General features: G+C 38.2%; 1 protein-coding gene and 1 non-coding gene across 2 annotated transcripts; one reads left to right on the top strand and one right to left on the bottom strand.

Moving 5' to 3' along the window:
• Positions 1-258: 258 nt before the first annotated feature.
• Positions 259-13,572, bottom strand: TLR4 (toll like receptor 4). Its single transcript, XM_024252788.3, has 3 exons — positions 13,155-13,572; positions 8,993-9,159; positions 259-5,344 (listed from the first exon to the last, which is right to left on the bottom strand). The coding sequence occupies exons 1-3, from the start codon at positions 13,245-13,247 to the stop codon at positions 3,112-3,114; spliced, it is 2,493 nt and encodes an 830-aa protein (XP_024108556.3). The 5' UTR covers positions 13,248-13,572; the 3' UTR covers positions 259-3,111.
• LOC112135099 (U6 spliceosomal RNA) lies at positions 9,619-9,725 on the top strand. Its single transcript, XR_002916397.1, has one exon. It is a non-coding gene; the product is annotated as a U6 spliceosomal RNA (small nuclear RNA).
• Positions 13,573-25,952: the final 12,380 nt, after the last annotated feature.

Raw genomic sequence — 25,952 nt, 5'->3', positions numbered from 1 at the left:
CACTTATGCAGAATTCATATTCAAATATGAATAGAACCACACTTACATGTAGCACGGATATACACAAAATCATACATTTTCAAGCATACTAAGAAACTGATGCATGCATCTGTAGATAAACAATCATGTATATATGTTAGTTCCTCACTTATCCACAGTTTCACTTTCCCAGGTTTCATGGTCAGTTATGGTCTGAAAATAGGTGAGTACAGAACAATAAGATATTTTGAGAGAGACAGCGAGAGAGAAAGAAAGAGATCACATTCACGTAACTTTTATTACAATATATTATTATAACTATTCGATTTTATTATTAGTTATTGTTAATCTCGTACTGTGCCTAATTCAGAAGATGAACTTTATCTTAGGTATTTATGTATAGGAAAAAATATTACATATATGAGGTTTGGTACCATCTGCGGTCTCAGAGATCCACTTGGGGTCTAGGAACGTATCCACCAAGCATAAGGGATAAGAGGAGACTACTGTACAAGCACAAGAGTAGAGAACTCATCTCAAACAGCCATAGACATCCACTTCAAATAGATGTATTCTTCAAGAAATATAATCACACTCTCTTCTATACAGATATGATCATGCAGACATACACACTTTCAAATACACACAGCCCTGATAGGGATACATAGGGATATGTGCACAAATGCATACATCTACTTTCACTAGTACATGAGACATGGAAACACACCCAGGGATGTTCAATCACCCTAGATCTGCTCAAACCAAACACACTCTGAAACACTCAGTAACAAACACTTCTGAGTGTGGTCATATTTCCAGTTTTGACAACTGAATTTTGTTGTCTTTTCTTTTTTACAGCTTCATTCAGACATAACTGATATTATAAAATGGCATATATTTAATGTATACAATTTGATGACTTTAGACATAGTCACATACCTGTGAAACCATCAGCACAATCAAGGTAATAAATATGTCCATCACCTCCAAAAGCTTCCTTGTGTATATGTATATGGTAAGAACACTTAACATGAGATGCACCCTCTTAACAAAATGTTAAGTGCATAATACAGTATTGTTCATTATAGGAACTCTGCTATACAGCTCATCTTTAGGGCTAATTCATCTTGCATACTATAATTTTATACCAATTAGACAACTCCCTGTTTCCTCATTTCTCCCTTCCTCCTTTTCCCTAGGAACCACTGTTCTATTCTCTGCTTCTATGAGTTTGACTATTTTAGAACCTCATATAAGTGAAATCAGGCAGTATTTGTCTTTCTGTTACTTGCTCATTTTACATATCACGATGGTCTCCGGGTTTATTCATGTTGTCATAAATGGCAGGATCCCCCTTTTTTTAGGCTGAATAATATCCCATTGTACGTATATGCATATTTTGTCCATTTATTTTTCAATGGAAATTTGGGTTGTTTCCATAACTTTGGAAACAGTGATTGTGAAGAGTGCCGCCATGAACATGAGAGTGTAAATATTTTCTTGAAATTCTGATTTCAATTATTTTGGGTATATATACAGAAGTGAGATTGCTGGATCATATAGTAGTTCTATTTTTAATTTTTGAGAAACCTCCGTACTGTTTTACATAATGGTTACACCATTTTCCGCTCCCTCCAACAGTGAAGAAGGGTTCCAATTTCTCTATATCCTTGATGACACTTCATTTTTTTATAGTAGCCATTCTACGTGTTATAAGGTGATATCTCATTGTGGTTTTTATTTTCATTTCCCTGGTGACATCCTGATTGTCCTTTTCTTGAATGTTCTGTTTCTGGGGAGGCTGGATGAACATTCTTTTCTGGGAACCTTCTTTATAAGAACCCCATTAATTCCAGACACATTGTTTTCTCAATGATAACATCCACTCTTCCCAAAATGTGGTCAGGGAGCATTGCCCAACAGGAAACAGCAATGTATACTCCCTGCCTTGAATCCCTTCACATGTAGTTCTCCTGGCAGTGAGAAGGGTACAGGGGAGGGATCCCAGCCGTCTGTGTCTCCCTGAAGAGATTCAGAGGTCCATCAAACATCACTTGTTCTGAAAAAAAATAAACTTCTGCTGCAACTCATTTCATGAGGTCACCCCGGGTTTATCAGCCCATATGTTTCTGGAATCAAGAAAAGGTGACCTCCTGAGGTCATCCCACTTCCTTCCTGCCTCTAGCCCAAATTGTCCATGATAAGACCAGGAAGCGGAAATTTTCTTCCCCTGTTTAAAAAAGTGCCCCCTTTAAACAAATTATTTCAATGCTGTTTTCATGACAGTCATTGCTTAGTAGGCAATAACTTTGGAATGACATCGAGTGACAAAGTGACAGAGTGTACTTTTCCATACTTCCTTGAAAAATACTGGTTAAATAAATATGGATATTTGAAGCACGTCTTGAACAACCTTATTTATGATATTGGCTTATAGGCAAGACATAAAAAAATGAAAACTGGATATATAAAAATAGAAATATATCAGGGGTGATTAGTTAAAAAATAGAACATGCTCGAGAATGACCAGGATGGTTGTGAGCATGTGTTAATCAGGTTTCCTTAGGAATTAGCCACTAGACTTTAACCTCTGTCAGGAGACAGACTTAAAATGGAAGGGGCATCTTGCATCAGGAGCCCCTTGATGACTGCAGTCATCAAGTAGAATTTAAATTGTATTCAATCAAAAAGGAAAAAGTGAACACCCAGTTCAGTCAAAACTACCAAAATGGTTTTATGATGGCTATAACATAATACATAATATAATTTCCATTCAAAAGACTCAGGAAAAGAACAATGTCTCTTTCTGCTTTCTCTGTCTTTATTCAACTTGATGAGGTAAGAGTTGAAATGACTTTCTTTGTCATGGGTTCCTTGACTGAGTTGGTTGAAATGCCCACCTGGAAGACTCTATTTTAGTCTAGCATTTATTCCCTCTGCACTGGAAGCTCCTTAAGATTAGCAGCCCCGCGTTTCTAGTGCACCATGGAATTACTCATCCTTAGCATAAGGCCTGACATGTGGCAGCATTTAATACTTATTAACTGAACAAGTGTTGGACCCAGCTGGGCAAGAAATGCCTCAGGAGGTTTTTATTCTTCCTTTTCAGATAGATGTTGCTTCCTGCCAATTTTATCCTGTACCCACTGTTCCTTCTGGATTCCATGATTTACCATCCAGCAGGGCTTTTCTGAGTCGTCTCCAGAAGATGTGCCGCCCCAGGACACTGTCCTCCCACTCCAGGTAAGTGTTCCTGCTGAGAAGGCGGTACAGTTCCACCTGCTGCCTGAGCAGGGTCTTCTCCACCTTCTGCAGGACAATGAAGATGATACCAGCACGACTGCTCAGAAACTGCCAGGTCTGAGCAATCTCATATTCAAAGATACACCAGCGGCTCTGGATGAAGTGCTGGGACACCACAACAATCACCTTTCGGCTTTTATGGAAACCTTCATGGATGATGTTGGCAGCAATGGCCACACCGGGAATAAAGTCTCTGTAGTGAAGGCAGAGCTGAAAGGTAGGTACCCCTTCTTCTAAATTCTTTACTAGCTCATTCCTTACCCAGTCCTCATCCTGGCTTGAGTAGATAACAAAGGCATCATACGTGTTTTCACCTCTACCATACTTTATACAGCCAGCAAGAAGCATCAGGTGAAAATAGAACTTATAGACCAGAACTGCTACAACAGATACTACAAGCACACTGAAGACTGACACACCAATGACGGTCTTATTCATCTGACAGGTGATATTCAAACTCAGCACAGGCATGCCCTGCTTATCTGAAGGTGTTGCACATTCCATTCGTTCAACTTCCACCAAGAGCTGCCTCTGGTCCTTGATCCACTGCAGGAAACTCTGGTGTTCACAAGTACAAGCAAAGTCATTCTGAGTAAGATTTAAGAAAGCTAGACTACTTGGAAAATGCTGTAGTTCCTGTTTTTTGGAAGTCATTATGTGATTGAGACTGTAATCAAGAACCTGGAGGGAGTTCAGACACTTATAAGGAAACGTATCCAATGAAAAGAAGTTGTTGTGGCTCATATTTAGTACCTGAAGACTAGAGAGTGAGTTAAATGCTGTTGGAGACAACTGCTCCAGTTGACACTGAGAGAGGTCCAGGAAGGTCAAGTTTCTCAGCTCTGTGAAGATATCTGGAAGGAAGTTTTCCTGGAAAGAATTGCCAGCCATTTTCAAGACTTTGAGACTGGACAAGCCATTGAAGATGCCATTGAAAGCAACTCTGGTGTGAGTATGAGAAATGTCAAGGTAAATGAGGTTTCTGAGTGATAGGAATACTGAAAACTCACTCATTTGTTTCAAATTGGAATGCTGGAAATCCAGATGTTCTAGTTGTTCTAAGCCCAAGAAGTTTGAACCCATGGTAATAACATCATTGAAGCTCAGATCTAAATACTTTAGGCTGGTTGTCCCAAAATCACTTTGAGAACAGCAACCTTTGAAACTCAAGCCATTTCTACTGAGATCTAGAAACTCAAGGCTTGGTAGATCAACTTCTGAAAAAGCATTCCCACCTTTGTTGGCAGTGAAAGTAAGCCTTTTGAGAGATTTGAGTTCCAATGTGGGAAACTGTCCAAATTTACAGTTAACTAATTCTAAATGTTGCCATCCGAAATTATAAGAAAAGTCTTTTACACTTTTAATAGTCACACTCACCAGGGAAAATGAAGAAACATTTGCCAAACAATTAAATAAGTCAATAATATCATCGAGGTAGTAGTCTAAGTATGCTAATCGGAATTCTTCAATGGTCAAATTGCACAGGCCCTCTAGAGCAGATGTGTCAAACTTTTCCAAGTTTTTTTCATTTCTAAATTCTCCCAGAACCAAATGATGGACTTCTAAACCAGCCAGACCTTGAATACAAGTTTTCATTACATTTAAACTATCAAAACTATTTCTCAAAGTCAGCTTATGAAGCCTAATTTCTTTAAATGCACCTGGTTGGATAAAGTTCATAGCGTTCAGGGACAGGTCTAAAGAGAGATTGAGTAGCGGCATTTGATGTAGAACCTGCAAGTCTTTGCAATAAATACTTTGAATCTTGTTGCTGGAAAGGTCCAAGTGCTCTAGATTGGTCAGATTGGAAAAATACTCAGGTAATTTGAAAGACTGGATAAGATTGTGAGCCACATTAAGTTCTTTCAAAGTTTTGAGATGTCCAATGGGGAAGTTCTCTAGAGATGCCAGATTTGTCTCCACAGCCACCAGCTTCTGTAAACTTGACAGTCCAGAAAAGGCTCCCAGGGCTAAATTCTGGATGGGGTTTCCTGTCAATATTAAGGTGGAGAGGTGGCTTAGGCTCTGATATGCCCCATCTTCAATTGTCTGGATTTCACACCTACAGGAATAAAAAGACATTGATTATCTAATATTTCTGCTGAATAAGAACCTAAAATAGAATATTAATCCTAGTCATCCAGCTCTTCATACAGATGTGATGGGTTATATGATTGTGCATAGGCAAAGACATCAAGCAGGACAGATGATGATGGCATGAGCAAATAAGAAGCCCAACAGATCGAGTATTATCATACTGGCTCTTTTTTGTCATGTTAGGCATACATGATAAGCAGAGGAGAAAATCCATAAGAAGGAAATCAGTTAAAGATCAATAACTGACATATATAAAGATTGTGCAGTTGATAAAGCATGTAATAACCTTGGATCAAGTTTAGCCATTTTCTGTCACACAAAATTGTGATTATACATCTGATTGGTACAGATAATATGGATAGTTGTTAGTTGTTAGCCAAGATAAATGACTGGTAAATATCAATTTCAGAGATATGAAAAATTACACATAAGTGTCACAGATACTCTTAATGTTTATGAAAAGTGCTTACACTATAGCTAGATATTTGAAAGTTGTTATCAGAGGTAAATGCTTGTAACAGGTGATAGGAGCGAGTTTTGTGGAAAAAAGTGAAAATTATGTGCTGCAAGAGTTCACATCCAGAGAACTGTTGTGGACCAAGAGAATCAAAGTAGGCTTCTCTGAGAACACTTAAGCTGAAAATTGAAAGATGAGTAGAAGTTAACGATAAAAGGAGGTGAAGTGAACAGCAAACACAAAAGCCCCAAGGTTGACAGCAAAAAAATGACACATGGAAGAATCACGATAAATAGCTTCCATGGTTGGAGAACAGAGATGAAATTGGAGTGTACAATATGGAGTTGTGGAGAAAGAAGGTTTCCAATTAGGCAGAGGTTTACCAACCAGATAAAGGGTTTTGAATTTTATCCTAAAAGAAATGAAAGCCATGCTACACACAATGTTCAGAGACATGTCCTAGAGACAGGGCTTTGATGCAGCCAGCAAACAGCAAGCCAATGAAAAATTCCTTTCAGCATTGCAGGTGCTTGTCAGTTACAATGTACAAATAAGTTCTTTCTTAATCCAGCCTGAATTACATTTACAATATCCCCCACCCGTTTTAGCTTCTTCAGGAGTTTCCTAGATAATAAAAGCATTGTGGTCCAAGCTTTTGTTATTTATTGGTAACTAGATAAAGGATAGGCAGTATAGTAGAAAGAACACTGGAAGAGTGGACAAAAGAGCTTGGGTTTGGTGCTTCTGCAGTCTTCTCGTACTGTGTGATCTTGAGTACCTCTTTTCCTCTCTAGGTTTTAGTTATCACATTTATAAATCAAACAGCTGAACTTGATTATTTTTGAAGTTCTTTCTTTCAATTATATGATTTTTATAGCCCATCATTCTATCTCTGCATTGCTCTATACATCAGGTGAGAATGAAAGGGTCTTGCTGTATGTCTATATAATTACACTGGTGATGATCACTTTAGAGAAGTAGAGTATTAAAACAAAGAGAACATTTAAGTTGGATTCTGGAGATGTGAACTTAAATCTCTGGTCTGTGGCTAACAAGCAATGATAATGTATATAAGTCACTTAAATTATTCAAGCTTCAGTTTCCTCACCTATAAAAAGAAATATATATATATTTCTATAGGGGAAAGAAGGCTGCCTGGTCTATCACAAAGCATTCTTACAAGACTAGTTGAGTCACTGTATGTGAACACTGTATGAAAAGGCAAAGGATGTCTATTGTGCTATCATTTGTGCTTGCCCTAATTCAGAACCTCCTATGGGCTAACCAGAAGGGAAGCTGGCCTCTCTGTAAGCACAGATTTAAGGTTTCTGGGGCAAGTTTATTGAGTATCTAGTGGATTGAAGATGAATTACATAAAAGACATTGTTTGGTGAAAAACTACTTCTTGTTTGAAAAAAAAAAAAAAAAGAGAGAGAGAGGTGGTCTACCTTAATAGAGTACTTGACAAAATTTTCATGCAGAAAACTGAAATTTAGAACATAATGGCATAGATGCAGCTGGTAGCCATTATCCTAAGCAAATTAACAAAGGAACAGAAAGCCAAATACCATGTGTTCTCACTTTATAAGTAGGAGCTAAACGAGGAGTACACATGGACATAAAGATGACAAAAATAGACCCTGGGGATTACTAGAGAGGGGATAGAGAGAAAGCAGCAAGAGTTGAAAAACTAACTATTGGGTACTATGCTCACTACCTGAGTGATGGTATCAATTGTACCCTACACCTCAGCATTACACAATATAACCATGTAAACCCCTGAATCAAAAATAAAAGTTGAAATTATTTTAAAAACCTAATGAAATTCTGTAAGAATAATACTTCATGCTTATAAAATATATTTTATAAAAATTTAAATATATACAGCATATTAATATTTATTATCACATTTAATCCAGCAGGATAATTCATCATATCCATTGATCAGATATGAAAACTAAGATTAAGGGAGATGAAGTAATATGCCTAAGGTTACATGGTTATAAATGTTGGGGGTAAACTTGGCTCAGGTCTTCTGACCCCAACAGGGCTCTATGCACTATCCCATTGCCTTTGAATTGTTCCATCACCCCTTTGTTACATCCTATCTATATCCAAGTTAGAGTATAATAGGTCATATGTTCACTCTTCTACAGAAATGTCTGCTCTAAAAAGGATTTTTATGCTGTGACCTTAGCCTTTATCAATAATTTCTATAATAAAAAATATGTAAAATGTTTTGAAATGTTTTACAAACCATTGCAGAGAATATGATCCATTATCTAGTTCTATTTGCAAATAAGGCCCCGATGATGTAAACCCTTTTAGAATTTGGTTCCCCTAAAATGTCATGATGACAATTTCACCTGCCACAACAAACGATATACTTCCCTGCATCAGAAAAGAAAATCTTAGCCACTATTCCCTGCCCACAGCAGATCTTTTCCTTTAATCTTGACATCTTTCTCCTTGGGTTACTTGTCTTTTCCTAATTCCCTATCCTCTACACTACTTTTAATATTCTAGACATTGTTTGAATCTTATGCAGTTCATGAAATCTTTCTTGACTATCTGCCACAGAGAAGGCCCCTCTTCTGAAAAATACAACTTGTTACCTTTAGTTTAAACATAGTTTATCATCTACTGTTATATATCACTATCTTTATATCAGTTTCCAGATCCAAAAAATCATAATTGAAATGTGTTGAATATATACTATGTACCCAGGACCACACCCAGGACTTTAAGGTATTAACTCTTTCAAGAAGATATGCCTCCTTAACAACAGGGACTGTGTGTTATATATCAATATATGCCTGTCTTCTTATAGAGTGTACAACATATAGCAAGCAGTCAATAAATAGCTGCTTATGAAAAAATTTAAGCTAATTTTCTCTCCTGTCTTAAAAGAAAACCTAAAATTAGAATTGCCTTTAGAAGCTGTCTCAGCCAACTGCCTATTTCACAGATTAGAAAACTGAGACCTGGAGAATAGAGGTAGCTTGCTCAAGGTTATATAGTTAATAAGACATCTGTTGTATGAATGAATAAGTGAATGAAGATGAGACTCCACGCACCAAGCTTTCCAGTCCAATAATGAAATGATAGGACAATGAACACCTCACCTTGTGCAGTATGTAAAAGTGAATTCATTACCTGGATAAATCCAGCACCTGCAGTTCTGGGAAACTGAAGAAGCTATAGCTGCCTAAATGCCTCAGGGGATTAAAGCTCAGGTCCAGGTTCTTGGTTGAGAAGGGGAGGTTGTCGGGGATTTTGTAGAAATTCAGCTCCATGCATTGATAAGTAATGTTAGGAACCACCTGCAATGATTACACATGAAATGAAGTATCTTTACTGCATGGTCTCCCAACTCCCCTCTCCTAGACCAGAGATGGTGGAGGGAGGCCTCTTTTTCTGCAAGCACAAAATTCAGTCAACTTTTTTCATCCATCTGTCCATCCTTCCATCCATCTATCCATCCATCCATTCACTCAATTCACGCTTATAAATTGTCTTACTCTAGATTAGAAAGTAAAGAGCACCTACTACATGCTCAGCATTCTAACCTCTGTGATAAAATGGCAGCATTTAGCAAGAAGCAATGGAATCAGGGGGTGAAGGGCTGAGGCTCCAGAGTCTGAAAGCTCTGGGTTTCATGCCAGCTCTTCGGTGTGGTTTAGGGCCAAGTCTTTAAAAACAAAACAAAGCAAACAAAAGAAAAACCTCAGTGAGCCTCATTTTATCATATGTAAAATGTAGGTAATAAAATATCCAATATCGTGCTTGCTGCAGTAGCACATATACTAAAATTGGAAGGATACAGAGAAGATGAATATGGCCCCTGCACAAGGATGACACACAAATCCATGATGCGTTCCATGTTTTCATGATCTATGCAGCAAATCACCATGGCACACATTTACTTATGTAATAAAACTGCATGCTCTGCACAGGTACCCCTGAACTTAAAATAAAAGTTGGAAATACAAAAAATAAATAAAATATCCAGTATCATTCTAAATACTCCATATCATTGGGGAGACTGTCTGGCAGTCAAGATGTCCAGACCTTCCTTAGTCATGGCCCAGGTTTTGACAACTCCATTCTTTTTCTTGGCTCGTTGACCCTTGAGCAGAGTGATGTAGAAATAGGGGGAAATCTTTAGAGTGCATGGATTCCCATGGTGGAATCTAGTAAATAAAGTCAAGTGCTTTATGCTGTCCTCATTCTTACGCTGCTTTCTAGCCTACTTTCCCACATTCTTTGTAAGCTTAATTCTCTAATGCTCCCATCTAATTTCTGAATGCTCTCATTTCCTCCAACAAAATTCCTTGCAAATTTGTTAGGAAAAGCCAGCTAATTGTAGTTTCCTGTTGTTTGAAACCAATAGAATCCGTTTGAAGGATTAAATGAGATAAGGTGTTTAAAGAGTTTATTTAAAAGCCCGCTACAGTATAAGTGATCAACAGATGTTAACATTAATTATTATTATCTATTATTAATCCCTTACCATATGCCTGCATAGTTCTTGTTTGTTATATACTTTCACTTAATCTTCAAATATGCATTTAAAGATGAGGAAAATGGAAATTCAAAGAAATGAAGTAATATGCGCAAAGTCAGAGTTCAAACGTGCAGATCTTCATTCGTATGTCCACTTAAATGTTGCAAGCCATGGAGCCTTAAAGACAATATTGTCTAATAGAAACAGTGCCAGGCACTCTTTCTTTGCCCTCTTTTATTCCCTTTCACAGGATGCACCACCATCTAACATTATGTTGTCTGATTGTTCTCATCGTATTGTTCATCTCTTGTATTCCATTGCAAGTTTGATGGGTTTGCCCACTGCTTTGTCTCCAGCACTCAGAATGGTGTCTGGCAAATGGTTGATGCTCAATAAATATTTGCTGAATCAATAACTGATTGAATAACTGATTAAATGAAGGTTTACTTAAGTCCAAATTGTAGGCATTTCCTGCCAAGCGCTGTGGGCATTACAAAGAAAAATATGATGCAGCTCCAGAGTTCAATGGACTCACAGTCTAGAGTAAGAGTTTAGATAGGAGCAAAGCTAACACTATCTCAAGGGGCCATAAAATAGGCTTAGAAAATATGTCCTGTGGTTCAGAGAAAGCAGAGATCAAGTCTGGATTCAGGAAAGTCTTCCCAGAAAAGGAAGATTTTAAAGTGGGTCTTAGAAGATGAGTAAAGTTTAGACATGTGGAAAGGGGAAGAAAAACATGTCCTAAGGAGAGGACAACGTGAGCACAGAAAGAGTGGAAAACAAACTCAGATTAGCTGGTGAGTGGTGGGAGTGGTGAAACCTAAGTAAGAGGGCAAGCCAGATCAGGAGGGCCTCAGACTTTGTCCTGCAGCAATTATTTCAATCATTTATCACATATACATCTAGCGGCTCATGTGTGCTGGCCACTGGAAATATAGTGGTAGATAAAACCAGCAATGATCCTGCCTCCTTATCGATTCCATTACAAAGGGAGAGAGAGAAAATAAACAAACAAAAATATAAAATGTTGTGCTCTAGAAAAAAAAAATTAATCAGTATAAGGGGATTTGAGGCAAATAAGTGAGGTTGGAGAGTTCTACATGGGGAAATCAAGGAAGACTGCCCTGAGGAGGGGACATTTAAGCAAAGATCTGAATGCAGTGATTAAAGCATGAAAAGGACTTGGGCTGCACTGACCAATATGGTAGTCACTAGCCATACAGTTATCAAACACAAGAATTGTGAATAGTGTAAATTGAGATGTGTGGTAAATGTAAAATATATACTAAATTCCAGACTTAGTACCAAACAAGGAATGTAAAAATATCAGTAATAGGTAAATATATATTAAAATTTTAAACATTATTTTAAATACACTAAGTTAAATAAAAATATTATTGAAATTAAATTCACTTGTTTCCTTTTTTAATGAGGCTACCAAAAACTTTAAAAGTACATATGTGGTTCACATAATATTGCCACTGGATAGCACTGATCTAGCATTCTAGGTAGAAGAAATAGCCAGTGCAAAGGCCCTGTGGTAGAAAGCTGTTCTAATGACAATGGAGAGTTATTAAAAGTTTTTAAGGAGAGTAATTTGTTAGATCGAAGCCTAAGGAAAAATAATAACAACAAATACAAATACATAAAAAACAAGAACGTGCAGAATGAATTAAAGGAAGAAGACTGGAATCAGGAAAGCAGTTAGTGTGTAAGAGTCAATGCCAGGGGAAATGAGGGCCTGCCTTACAGTGGCACTAAGGATGGGCAGGGATGGACAGGCTTCAGGGACTGACAGGAAAAGGTACATGGGGAAAAGAAGTCAAGTTTGGCTGTGGTTTTATCTCGCAGTGAGCCTAATTAGAAAATCTATCTCCATTAACCTAACAGCAGAGGGATACAGAGAAGAGGACAAGGAGGAGGACTATGGGCAGGGAATTGAGGGAAGGGATGGCTTCGAGATAATGAATTAGTCTTTGCTAAGTATTGCTTGATTTTCTCCTATATCCTCAACTTCAGGACCGCAGCTGGCTTTTCCTCTCTTGAGTTTCTGACCCTGCCTCACTGTAAATCATGTTTTTAGCTGTCCGGCTCTACTATGGGTTTCTAAAGCAACTGTGAAGTCTGCGCAGGGGAAAAACAAAAGAGATCCATCATGAATAAGATTACCAACCAGCTGATGGGTATTTCACTAAGAAAGAAACTGTTGCATTAGCTGACATACATATTTCCCTCTTGCTTTTTTCTTCTCTCTCTCTCTCCTTTCCTTTTTAATTCTCTTATTTTTTTCATCCTCTGGACTAAACTATATTACTGCATACAGAAGTCTGACACCCACTTAGAAAGTTCTTTCTCTAGAGACACACACACAAAAGCCATCTTTTTCCTGAGATTGAAAGGAGCAGGGTGACTGCTTGAAGCTGAGTGTAAAGACCACCAGTAGGAAGAAATGACATTGAAGCAGTCTGCTTACTCTCTAGTGAAGAAGGTATTATAATTCTCTTACAGATGCGAAAACTAGTCTCAGACAGGTTTGATAATTTCTTCACACAGCCACAAGGTAGCAGAGCAGGGACCTTAAGCAGATCTGTTATCTCATGCCCCTGTTAGCACTCAAAATTTCCAAATGGAACAAATCCCCAATGGCTGCCTCTAGTGCCCTGTAACAATGAATTATTTGATCTCTGTGGCTTCTTGAGTCTTTAAGGTAATTTAACTCTTTTTTGCAAAAATAAACAAACCAGGGCACACAGTGAGAAGTTCTGGGCAGAAGTGAGGGAAAGTTCAGAGGAGCTGACTCCAGCCACATACCTCTACGCAGGGCTCCCAGCTTTCCGGTCTCACGCAGGAGAGGAAGGCCATGGCTGGGATCAGAGTCCCAGCCAGGCGCGAGGCAGACATCATCCTGGCATCATCCTCACTACTTCTGTGAGCAGCAGTGACCCTGTGAATGCGTGGCTCGCTATCACCGTCTGACCGAGCAGTTTCTGAGGCACTGGTGTCTTCTCTTCCTCGAGCTGCCCCACAGCAATTGGTGTATTCAAAGCAGTTCTGGGCTAAAGGGTGAAAGGAAGTGAAAGTGGCAACCTTAGCATTCTGGACTTTTGTTTCTCTAATAGTTATCTCTTTTGTCACAGGAGAGGAAGTTAGAAGAAGAAAACGCCTGCAGACCAGTGGCTAAAGAAACAGCAAGAGGAAGCTAGTTGGCTTTTATCCCAGTTAGTCATCTGACTTCTGCCTGGGCTTGGTGAATTTAGGAAAACAATCAGGTTCTATTAAAATAGCCCTTGTAACTCTCTAGGATGATGGTGATTTTCCAATTTTGTTTCAGCTGTGGAAACTATTTGTATTAGTTTGCTGGGGCTGCCATAAGGAAATACCACAGACTGGGTGGCTTAAACAACAGACATTTATTTTCCCACAATTCTAGAGGCTTCCAGTCTGAACTCAAGGTGTCAGCAAGTGTGTCTGAATTCTAATCTCTCCTTCTTATAACGACACCAGTTATGTTGGATTAGGGCCCACCATAATGACCGCATTCTACCTTACATACCTCTTTCAAGCCTCTCTCTCCATATACAGTCATAATCTGAGGTAGAGGGGTTAGGACTTTGATATATAAGTTTTTGCAGGACACAATTTGGCCCGCCTCTTCTTGTGAAGAAACTCACATACAAAACTGAAAATAAACCTCAATTGAAACACAGTTTGAAAAGTACAAGAAGATTGGGAAAAGTCTGGGATTTCAGAATGGAATGTACTGAAGGTCAGATCTCAGCTGGGTGACTCATGGCCTTGAGACACTGGTCAAGTCATGTAAACTGCTAAGCTTTACTTTCTTTTCTTTTTTCATTTTCTGTATTGTGGTGAAATCATATAACATGACATAACATGAAATTTATTATCTTGACCATTTGTTTGTGTACAATTTAGTGGCATTAATTACGTTCATATTTTTGTGCAATCATCACCACTATTCATTAATAAATAACTCCCCATTTCCCCTTTCCCTAGGCCCTGGAAACTATGCACTACTTTTTGTCTCTATAATCTTGACTACTCTAGGCATCTCTTAGAAGCGGAATCATACAGTATGTGTCTTTTTGTCACTGGCTTATTTCACTTTGCATAATGTCCTCAAGGTTCTTTTCTGTGTAGTATAGATCAAAGCCTCCTTCCTTTTTAAAGCTGAACAATATTCCATTGTATGTATATACCACATTTTGCTTATCCATTTTTCTGTTCATGGACACTTGCATTGTTGCCACATGTTAGCTATTGTGAATAATGCTGCCATAAACATGGCTGTACAAATATCTCTTAAAGTCTCTGTTTTCAATTCTTTTGGATATGTACTCAGAAGTGAGATTGCTGGATCATATGGTAAATCTATTTTTAATTTTTTGAGCAACCACCACATGATTCTCCACAGCATCTGTACCATTTTACATTCCCACAAATGGTGTACAAGTGTTCTCATTTTTTCACATCTTCACCAACACTTATTATTACTTTCTGGTCTGTAAAATGTGGTAATCATTTTTAATCATAGCAGAAGCTTGCATTTATAAAATATATTAAAATAAAGATATGCAATGGTAATCAAATTATACAAACCTACCAACCTTTAGTTTTCTGGTCTTTAAAATGAAGATAATCACGTGTTTTGAATTACCGAATTAAGCTAACTTACATAAAATGTCTAGTCTAGAGCATCATCATTACATTCCATAAATGAGAGCTATGATGAGGATTGAAAATGTGGATAGAATGAAGACGACAATATGTATCTCAAAGTATTGTATTGGGATTAAATGAGCTGGCATTTGTAAAGCTTTTAGGACAGTGTCTGGAAAGTAGCAATTGCAGTGTAAGTTTCTGTTAAATAAGAACATGATTTTTAATGGGAATATTATGGGTGCTAAGTCCTAGATAGTTCTACTGTAATATCCTCCAAGCACTTCCAATCCAACATGTCAAAAACCAAGCTGTGAGGGACCATTTTGTTGTGGACTGGGCACAAACTCTTGTAGACTCCATCAACACACCAGTAGAGTTAAGATAAAAACAACCTCCATGTCAAAGCTTTGCTCTGAGTATTGAGATTATTCATGTAAAGATTTTAGAGCAGTGCCTGACACAGAATAGGTGCTCAATAAAGTTTAGTTCCCTGGAAAGTTAATGGTGTTTCACTTTGACATAGTCATCCAACGTGAAAATCTCTTTGACTTTATTTCGCTTACTTCCTCATTTCTCATGCTAAACATGTATTAACCCAATTTTCTTCTTTTCTGTGTTCTTGATGTTCTGGCATCTGGGACGAGACTGCGATTACCAGGGCTAGTTAGTTCTAAAAAACAGCAAAAGATTTGCCCTGGAGCATGCCTTTCTTATGCACACTAACCAATCCAGAGCCCTTACCCTGAACCACCTCCTCTACCTGGCTTTTACACCCGAGTAGACACCATTATTCAGCCCTAATCATCACAGGTCCAGGTACCAGACAACTAGAGACAGACCCTCTATCCCAGAGCCCACTGAGGTTATTCAAACTAGCCAGTCCTATCCCTGCTTACCCTGCCTTGCCTTGCCTTTTCTGCAGTAACAACAATAAAAGCTTGTACCTATAATTTCCTCTTGCTCTCTCTGCCTCCTGACGGACTCTGGTGCTACCCATGTGGCCCTGCATGGTATGCCATGCCCCCCCTTCTTAGGAAGTGTAAACAACAAACTATATTTCCAGTGGCATCATCTTATGATCTGTTGTTTTCACCATAGCCAAATAATAAAACCTACATTTAAAAAAATGTTCCACCAAGTTCTAGAAATTGTATCTGTAAAATAATTCCAAAACGTCAGTCGCCATTTCTACTAGCATTACTATTGAACATATCCCATGGCCTAGACTAGTTCAATATACTTTAAAAGCCTCCCAAAGTCTAGATTTACCTCTTTCAATGTATCAGCTCTTCCAATTGATTCTTCATCCTGCAGTTGAAAACATCTTTCTAAAACAGAAATACGTTTACCTTATGTCATGCTAATAATGATTTCAGGCTGGGTATTGCCTAGATAAAAAATCTCCTGGCCTACCCCCATCACATATACACATACAGAAACACTCCACTTCCTAAGAATGAGAAACAAATATGTATGTCATTTCAAGCCAGACATAACTACACCCCATTACTGGGACACAGTGCTTAAGTGAATAGAGTAATACAAGTGTGTAACAGACAAATGCACTTTCTTCCCATCATTTGGAGAGGAAACCGCTTGATAGTCTAGATGAGGAACTAAGGAAAAGGGCCCAGGGAAGTCCTTTCAACTATGTTTTCTGAGATGTTAATACATGTATTTTATAGAAGTCTTCCTGGAAATTTTTCCTATGTGTGATTGGAGAATCCCTGGTGGTGACTTGTAAAGAGGTTTCCTTTTCCTGGGAAATGAATGGGATTAACACTCAATCATTTACTGACCTTAATCAAAGATATCTAGGTTCTATGTTGCTCTTCCAGAAGGCAGACCATGTGTCAAATACAAATTAGAAACTGTAAGCCCCTTGGTTATTCAGATCTTACTTGTTTATGTTGATGAACTTACCGAAGCGGTATTATAATGAGGTAAGACCGTGGTAATTAGTTACCATTATGGGCCTATAATTTCTACTACAGTAGAATAATAATCACATCTTGTTTTCTTTTTTTTTTTTTTACTTTTATTTTTACATTCAGAAGTACATGTGCAGGATGAGCAGGTTTGTTACATAGGTAAACGTGTGTCATGGGGGTTTGTTGTACATAATTAATCACATCTTAAGCACAGTGGTAGAGATTTGGCCAGAGGCAAAAGAAGCCCCTTGATCGCCTATATTCTTCATGCAGAGCAAGTTCAACTCAGGACCCATAATCAGTCAGTCAAGGGAGGAATCCCATGTTTGCCAGGGACCTAGAAGAAGTGTTTGCTTTTATTTGGCAGGTAATGCATATGCTGTAAGAAATATGCACAAAACTGACAAGTGTTAGACTAAGCTAATTGCTGTACAAACGTCCAAATTTTATTGTGACTTAACACAATAAAAGTTTTCCTTGCTCATGAAACACTCAATGAGGATATTTCTGATTGGAGTACCCCAGGTATGATTCCTGGTTCTAGGCTTCTTTTATTTCATTATACTTTCATATTCAACATGCAGCCTCCAAGTTTACTGCAGAATGTGAAGAAAGTAGGGGATGATATCATGTATTTAACTACCTCTGCTAAAAAGTGACATGCATTATCTCTGCTCTCATTGAATTTGACCAAAACTAGACCCAACACAATATCAAGTTGCAAAGGATCTCTATCTTCTAAGCTTCAAGGCTCTTGCCCCTACCCAAAACTTAAACACACACACACACACACTCACACACACACACACACTTAATGGTGAGCACCACTTCACAGCACCAATGCTATACTGTGGAAGAGGAAGACAAAATTCTGTTGATCAGCAGGCTGTATTTATGCCACAACCTTAGAATCGTATAATTTCCATTGCATAGTGATAAAAAAAAGGTCCCATTAACCTGACATATCTAAAAACCAAACCTCATTCCATCCAACCATCTCAAGTTTTTAAGTTTCACATTTTTTTCATGTCAACACCTCTCAAATCAGAATGGTTCTCATATAATTGACAATATAGTACAATTATAATTGGCAGAGATTTTTTTTCTTTCTTAGTGGCAAATAAAGTAACGGTACACCTTATAATCAGTGGTACCTTATATACAACAACAGTTTGTTACTAGGAAGAAAAAAAAGCTCTGTTCAGGTAAGTAAAAGAAACAAATAGTTAAACAGAGAAAAACAGATTTATTTTCTAAGGACTCCTTAGAACATGTATTAGACTAATGTTTATTTTGCATCTATGAAAGGAGATAGAGTACTCAATGTTTCCCAACTTTTTGACCCATTCAACCCTCTTTTATCCCGGACACCCATTACCAGTCCAGAATCCATTAATGTGCCATGGCCCAATGCTCTTGTGGTATATAGTACAGAAAATGGTGCTTTTAAACAAAGGCATAAAGGGTATTCTCTTGGCTCCAGGTGACTTAATTCCTGTCTCTATGGTGAGGTCTTCACATTAAGTACTGCCCTGTGCATCTCATTATTTTCCTCCCAAACACCCTGTACAGTTCAGTATGTTCTTCACAAATACAAGAGGTGAGTGAGTGCACCCTCACAGGTAATCAGCCTACATAGTGCCATCTCCTCCCCAGACCAAAATGTCTATGACCTTTCCTGTGTTATTTTTTAAATTGCTTTGAATTTCTCATCTCTTTATTATCTGCCTCTACTAGTAGAATAGAAACTCCATGAGAATGGAGGCCTGGTATGATGCTCACAGTTATTAAATGCATGGGTAGATACATAGTAAGTAGTTGATGAATACATCCCTGAACAATATATCTGCATTTATTTTTAACATGTAGTGAGTATCTTAGAGTATTTGTCACCTTTGCATACTGAGCAATGTGACTGTCTTATTAGAGGTCTAGTGATTATTCTGGGGCTTCTCTTATACTTTTCTACATCCCTATATTACATGGAGATTCATGTACCCTAGTTCAAGCAATAGAGAAGGACAGAGTCATAGCAAGTGGATTTGAAAGGAAGTCCTGTTGCAGTAAACACTATGTTTTTTCCTGAGGTAGAAAAATCCTCTTTGTCTATTTAGTCATGAATAAACAGGCAAAGGACAGTTGATTGCAGGCAAGAGGGTTTTCCCTCTTTGTTCTGACTCCGTTTGGCCAGTGAATCCAAGCTTATTCATTCATACCCTGGAAGAGCATGGTGTAATATAGAAAAGGTGTACTAGCCCATTCTCACATCACAATGAAGAAATACCCAAGACTTGGTAGTTTATTTAAAAACAAAACAAAACAAAACAAAATAACAACAAAGAGGTTTAATTGACTCACTGTTCCGCAAGGCTGGGGAGGCCTCAGGAAACTTACAGTCATGGTGGAAGGGGAAACAGACATGTCCTTCTTCACACGGTAGCAGGAAAGAGAACTGCAAGCAGAGGAAATGCCTGGCACTTACAAAACCATCAGATCTCATAAGAACTCACTCACAATAATGAGAACAGCAGCATGGGGGTAACTAACCCCATGATTCAATTACCTCCCACCAGGTCCCTCCCACGATATACATGGGGATTATGGCAACTACAATTCAAGATGAGATTTGGGTGGGGGCACAGCCAAACCAAATCTGAAGGCTATACTTTAAAATATTTCATTATCCTTTTTACTTTCTGGCATCATCATTTTTTGTGGGTGTGACTAATTTTTAACGTCATTGAGTTTCCTTAAACTATACAATAAAAATAACACTATGGCCTAATTAATAATATTATCTGAGGGGTAAATGAGATCTTGTATGTGGATGTATTTGTAAATGTTACAACTTTACACAAATGTTGACCTTAATTCATTCATTTATTTATACACCAAATATGTATGGATGGTTAACATTTTGCCAGGCACTGTTCTGGGCAGAAGACTACAACAGTGAACAAAGCCGTCCCTCTCACTCAAGTTAAATGTATATTCTAATTAGTAGAGAGATGATAATAATTATAAATAAATGCATTATATAGTAGGTCAGAAGATGTTAGGATCTATAGACAAAAATTTAAGAGAGTGAGGGGAATGAAGAGTGGTGTGTGGTACTGGAGTTTTATTTATGTATTTATTTTCTCTCTATTTATTTATTTATTTATCTGTTTATTTCTGTGGGTTCATAGTAGGTGTATATACTTATGGGGTATATGAGATGTTTGATACAGGCATTCAGTGTGAAATAAACACATCATGAACAATGGGGTATCTATCCCCTCAAGTCCTATTGTCTGAGTTACAAACAATCTAGTTACACTCAAATTATTTCAACATGTACAATTAAGCTATTATTGACTTTAGTCATCCTGTTCTGCTATCAAATATAGGACAATCAGTGTGGGTCTTGTTGAGAAAGTGATATTTTGAGCCAATTCTGGAAGGAGTCCCTAGATATGCAGATACTTTGGAGAAAAACACCCCAGTTACAATAGTAGTTCTCAACTGGAAATGATTTTGCCCCAGGGGGCATGTTGCAATCTCTTGAGACATTTGTGTTTGTCATAACTTGGAGGTTGGAGGTGTTGCTGCTGGTATCCACTGAGTAGAGGCCAGGGATGCTGCTAAGCATCTCACCATGTGCTAGATCCAGGACAGTCCCCCAGCCTAAAATATCAATGGTGCCAAGGTTGAGAAGCCCTGAGTTAGAAGGATAAGCCAGTGCAAAGATCCAGAGACAGGAAAGTGCTAGAACCAACCAGTGTAGAGAGGCACAGGTTGCCAGGTAGATTACTTAGGGCATTGTAGGACATTGTTAAGACTTTGCAGCTTAGTAATACATGCCCAGCTTCTCCAAGTGGGCATTTGTCACTTTTTCTTCAGTCATCCCACAGCAACCATCTCTCATGTTCAAGAGGGATTAGCTTCCTTTCCCACTAGGCTTTTAGCCCCCTTATGACAGAAGCCAAATCTAGTGCATCTCTGTACACCCTATGCCTATCACAGTGCCCAATAATACCTAGGAGAAGTTTAATGCATGTTAGTTGTATCAGTGATTGTGAAGATAACTCCTGGCAATAGTCTCAATTGACTGGGGTCTTATTTCATATACAGGCTAATAAGATCCAAGTGAGAACAGATTGGATCTGTTACATTCAGAGTTGTAGCCCTAGTGTTTATTTGTTTTCAGTACATGATAAGTGCTCAATTAACATTAAATGAAGGCAGGAATGAGTAGATTATATATAATCAGCCATTTTTTTTGATGACTGGTCAATCACATTTCTCCTCTTTTTAGCAACTTCTACTTAGAAAAAGAAGGAAAAATCTAAAAGGAATTTATTCTGTCTTTTTCTAGAAGACAACCTGTGACAAAATACTTTGAGCTGGTATCTGACGCAATCCTAGACTAGACTTGCAAGTCACCTGATAACACATCACTGTGGACAGCACATGCTTGCGTAACCAAGAGGTGTATGACACGTGTTTTTGGAAAGAATGGGGTCAGGACATGAGTAACTTACATTATTTGTCCAGTAGCTGGTTTATTCCATAATTACTCTTCTTTTCTTCTACCTTCCACTCTGGAGAAGTCTATGAATCTGGAAGTAATCAGACTGGGAAATGATGGACAAATATGCAAGTTGGGCAAATACACATGGAGCACAGAAAAGTATCTAGTGTGCAATTTCCTTGAGGTTCAAAAGATATATTCCAATCTATACATAGTCCAAAGAATGGTGCAGGATTCACAGCAACATCCCTAATGAAATTAACTTTTTTTTCATTGATCCTCGGGATGTCCTCAGGTTTATCCTTAGCCTTTGTGAGAGACCTAATGCGAGCTATTTCTTCTGCTACAGAATTGTATTCCTCTCAGACTCTGCTCCTTACTTGCTGTCTCCCACCCCGACAGACTTTTGATCCTTAACTCTTCTTTTCCTTCTGAAGTACAGGCATTCTATTAGCCACAAACTTCAACATGAGTTGTTAGTTATTCTCTTCTTGGCTTGGTGTTGTTAATGGGTAGAAAGACAGAGAATCTACAAATTCTAAGGAGTAGCATATGATGTTAAGAGGCTGCCTTGGTAGAATGACCACCAAGTGAGCGGAAAAATTAAAGTAAACTAAAAGGTGGGGTGCTTACTGAAGGTGAAACTCTTCCACCAAAATTTTTGTATTTTATGCTGTATAAGTACCTGCCTCCTCTCTTTCTTTGAGTCAATATTTAAATTTAAAAAAAGAAAACCAAAAAAACCCTCCTAGTGCCTTGGTATTAGAAGGTTGAAGCTTTAGTGAGAAGGAAGATACAGAGATAAAGATAAAAAATAAAAGGTTAGATGTGACATTATGGGAAGGAATTGCATTCAGGGTAACATAAAAATATGTTGAGAGTACTAAACATAAATATGCTTCAATTTTGACTCTGCCCTTTTGATTTATGCCAAAGCAACCATATCTTTTTTCTTTAGCTCCTCTAGAGCTCAGCACAGGGAACTGCTCAGATGTCCAGTGAACTGCTCAGATGTCCAGTAAATGTCCAGTGAATGCTTCAATAAACTAATATTCTCAATGACATGGCATGGAATAATAACTGAAATTCATGGACTCTGCATTAGATTGGAAATCTTGGCTTCGGGTACTTGCTCCATCACTTCCTAGCTGTGTGACTTCAAACAAATCACTTAAATTGTAAGCTTTAGTTTCCTTCTCTGTATTATACTTGTTGCAAGGAGAAAATGAGATTATATAGGCTAAGATTATGGTAATTTTAAGATGTGTTTAGTCTATGTTAATGCTTAATATAGACTTTTCATTACTCATGTAAAAGTAATTTTACATTACTCTCATTACTCATGTAAAAATAATATCCACCGTATCTTTCTGATCACAAACTATTTATTCTAGGTTGGTTTCTTAACATCCTACATCTTTTAGTCAGTTGGAGGTTTCCATGACAAGAAAACGCACAGCAAACAGCTGATAAAACTCCTGTTCCTTTGTATGTTGGAGTTTACTTTCAACACAACATAAGTATGTATCACCTTAAGCAGGGTTCCTGATATTGACTATGGAAAGGGGTGGTGACCTAGGGCAGTAATCCCCAAACTTTTGGGCATCAGGGACCAGTTTCGTGGAGGACAAATTTTTTTTGTGATGGTTTCAGGATGAAACTGTTTCACCTCAGATCATCAGACATTAGATTCTCATAGGAGTGCAACACCTAGATCCCTCGCATGTACAGTTCACAATAGGGTTCACGCTTCTGTAAGAATCTAACGCCACTGCTGATCTGACAGGAGGTGGAGCTCAGGCAATAATGCTCTCTTGTCTACCACTCACCTCCTGCTGCGTGGCTTGGTTCCTAACAGGCCACAGACTGGTACCAGTCTGTGGCCCAGGTGTTGGGGACCTCTGACTAAGGGTGTTTGGAAAAAACAAAAAACAAAATTTATCCTCCTTGTCTTCAAGCTCACCTCAAAGTCAATCTCCTCTATAGAGTCTTCCCGTTCCTTCTAAAAAGCATCACTTACTCCCAGTCTCACACACTCACGCATACCAAGTAAAAGTTATCTTGCTTTTCTTCAGAAATATGGTCCTGGGTCTTATGCATACTCTTCTGTATTGAAGGGCATTTTATCACATCTCATATTCCCCCCAAATCAGGAATTCCCTCAGGATATGAACTTTGCCTTGCACATATATGTAATCTACATAGCATGTCACCTTGTAGTAAAAATAGACTAAAGGAAGGAAGAACGAAAGGAAGGAAGGAATAAAGAATGGAATGAAAGAGGAGAGAGAAAGGAAGGGAGGAAGAGACTAAAATGAATGAATGAACTTGATAGCAGGATACATTTTGAAATGTAAATATTGGGAAACTATATATAACACAACTTCCCCAAACAAAATAAAATGATTTGACCCTATAATAAAGTACAATGTGAAGCACAAGAATGATGCAACTAGAAGAAAAATAACTCCTCATTCTCTAGGAGCTTAAGTGAACACTCTCCCCATTTTCTTCTTCTGAGGTGATCTGGACGCCATTATCAAGGCTGCACAGTGAAGCCCATAGGCCCAGCTACCTTGGAGCTTCTCAATAGGCATTTGCGTCACTTCCGCCAATCACAAACATTCGATTTGTCTCAGCCCAACTGAGAAGCACATGCCAGGGGACTGGCCATTCCAAAATCTCCCTTCTGTTCTCGAAAAGTGGTTGCCACAGAGGTAGTTTATTCGTATCCAAATCCCTCACCTTTAAATGTGCTGAAAAGTGAGTTTGAAATTAGACTCAGAGCCATATGGCAAAGCTGAGGGCAACATATGGTTGCAGAATGCTCAATGCTGATCTATAGAATCTGTATGTGTGCCTTCCATCTCTCTTTACACAGGAGGCAATGGTAAGATTGGAATTCTGTATTTTGAACTGCTCTGTCCTTCATGTGGGAAAATGAAACTCATAATTCAGCATTCCTGATCAACTTATTTTAGGTTTTTTGGTCATGGTGGCTGTGGGGTGCAAAGGAATATCTATACTCCTACTTACGATCAACAGTATGTAAACTGTTAAAAGATTCAGTCTGTGAACTGGAAGTATAATGTGCCCAATAAAAATGTGAGTTTATGTCAGCTGGACTAGGTCTCACCTACAGATTTCAGTCATGCCTCTGTGAACTGCAGGTGCAGACAAATCAGCCCCATGCAAACAGGGAGGATACTGTGCTACGGGTAATACAATGAGATGATAAGGAGAGAGTTGGGTTCTGCGGTCAAAACATGAAAACTGACTTTATTAACAAGCTAAAAAGTCTGAAGAGAAGGGCATTATAAAAGAAAAGTGGTAAATCATGTATAAGAAATCAAAGAGAAAGAAAACAGATGCACAGGAAAGTAGACAATTGAGAACATATCTCTGAAAATGCTAGTCCACAGCATGTCCTGCCCACCACACTCCACTATCAATATCACCATTAGTGCAAAGACAAAGGATAATATCATTATTAAGTCCGATGCCAGAAAACTTGGCTGGGCCAATTGGTATGGGTTTGATCATGTTCTACCATTATATGGAATCAAATTGCCAAGAACGGAAGCTCTTCTTGCCATGAGGCTAAAGAAATCACTTTAAAAAATGTGAAAACTAAAACTTGGATATACACATGCACTTTTTCATATAGCTAAATCCAGCAAAGCTGGAATTCAAACTCAGTTTTAAAAAAAATTCCAGTTTTATCATTACACTGTACCATCAGACAAATCAACAAACAATTAAGCAATGGGGAAACCTTTAATGGGGAAAGCCATCACAAAATACCCTAGGAAAGGACACACACAGAGAGAAAACAGTCTAAGACATCTGAAATACAGCAAATCAATGTGATTCTTATCATTACAACTATTGCCAACATTGAGGTCCAGTGCTTATATAAGTCAGGGAGTCACTTTTTTTTATTATTATTATTATTATACTTTAAGATTTAGGGTACATGTGCACAATATGCAGGTTAGTTACATATGTATACATGTGCCATGCTGGTGTGCTGCACCCATTAACTCGCCATTTAGCATTAGGTATATCTCCTAATGCTATCCCTCCCCCCTCCCCCCGCCCCACAACAGTCCCCAGAGTGTGATGTTCTCCTTCGTGTGTCCATGTGTTCTCATTGTTCAATTCCCATCTATGAGTGAGAACATGCGGTGTTTGGTTTTTCGTTCTTGCGATAGTTTACTGAGAATGATGATTTCCAGTTTCATCCATGTCCCTACAAAGGACATGAACTCATCATTTTTTATGGCTGCATAGTATTCCATGGTGTATATGTGCCACATTTTCTTAATCCATTCTATCATTGTTGGACATTTGGGTTGGTTCCAAGTCTTTGCTATTGTGAATAGTGCCGCAATAAACATACGCGTGCCTGTGTCTTTATAGCAGCACGATTTATAGTCCTTTGGGTATATACCCAGTAATGGGATGGCTGGGTCAAATGGTATT

The sequence above is a fragment of the Pongo abelii genome, chromosome 13 (assembly GCF_028885655.2).
Source record: "Pongo abelii isolate AG06213 chromosome 13, NHGRI_mPonAbe1-v2.0_pri, whole genome shotgun sequence".
Taxonomy (NCBI): domain Eukaryota; kingdom Metazoa; phylum Chordata; class Mammalia; order Primates; family Hominidae; genus Pongo; species Pongo abelii.
This window is presented reverse-complemented; position numbering and strand designations above follow the sequence as displayed.

Excerpts from the sequence above, each read along its gene's own strand:
- TLR4 (XM_024252788.3), bottom strand. The coding sequence starts at position 13,247 with ATGATGTCTGCCTCGCGCCTGGCTGGGACTCTGATCCCAGCCATGGCC. Across the intron at positions 9,160-13,154 it reads GCTGGGAGCCCTGCGTAGAG|GTGGTTCCTAACATTACTTA; the intron begins GTATGTGGCTGG and ends TAATCATTGCAG. Across the intron at positions 5,345-8,992 it reads CAGGTGCTGGATTTATCCAG|GTGTGAAATCCAGACAATTG; the intron begins GTAATGAATTCA and ends TTATTCCTGTAG.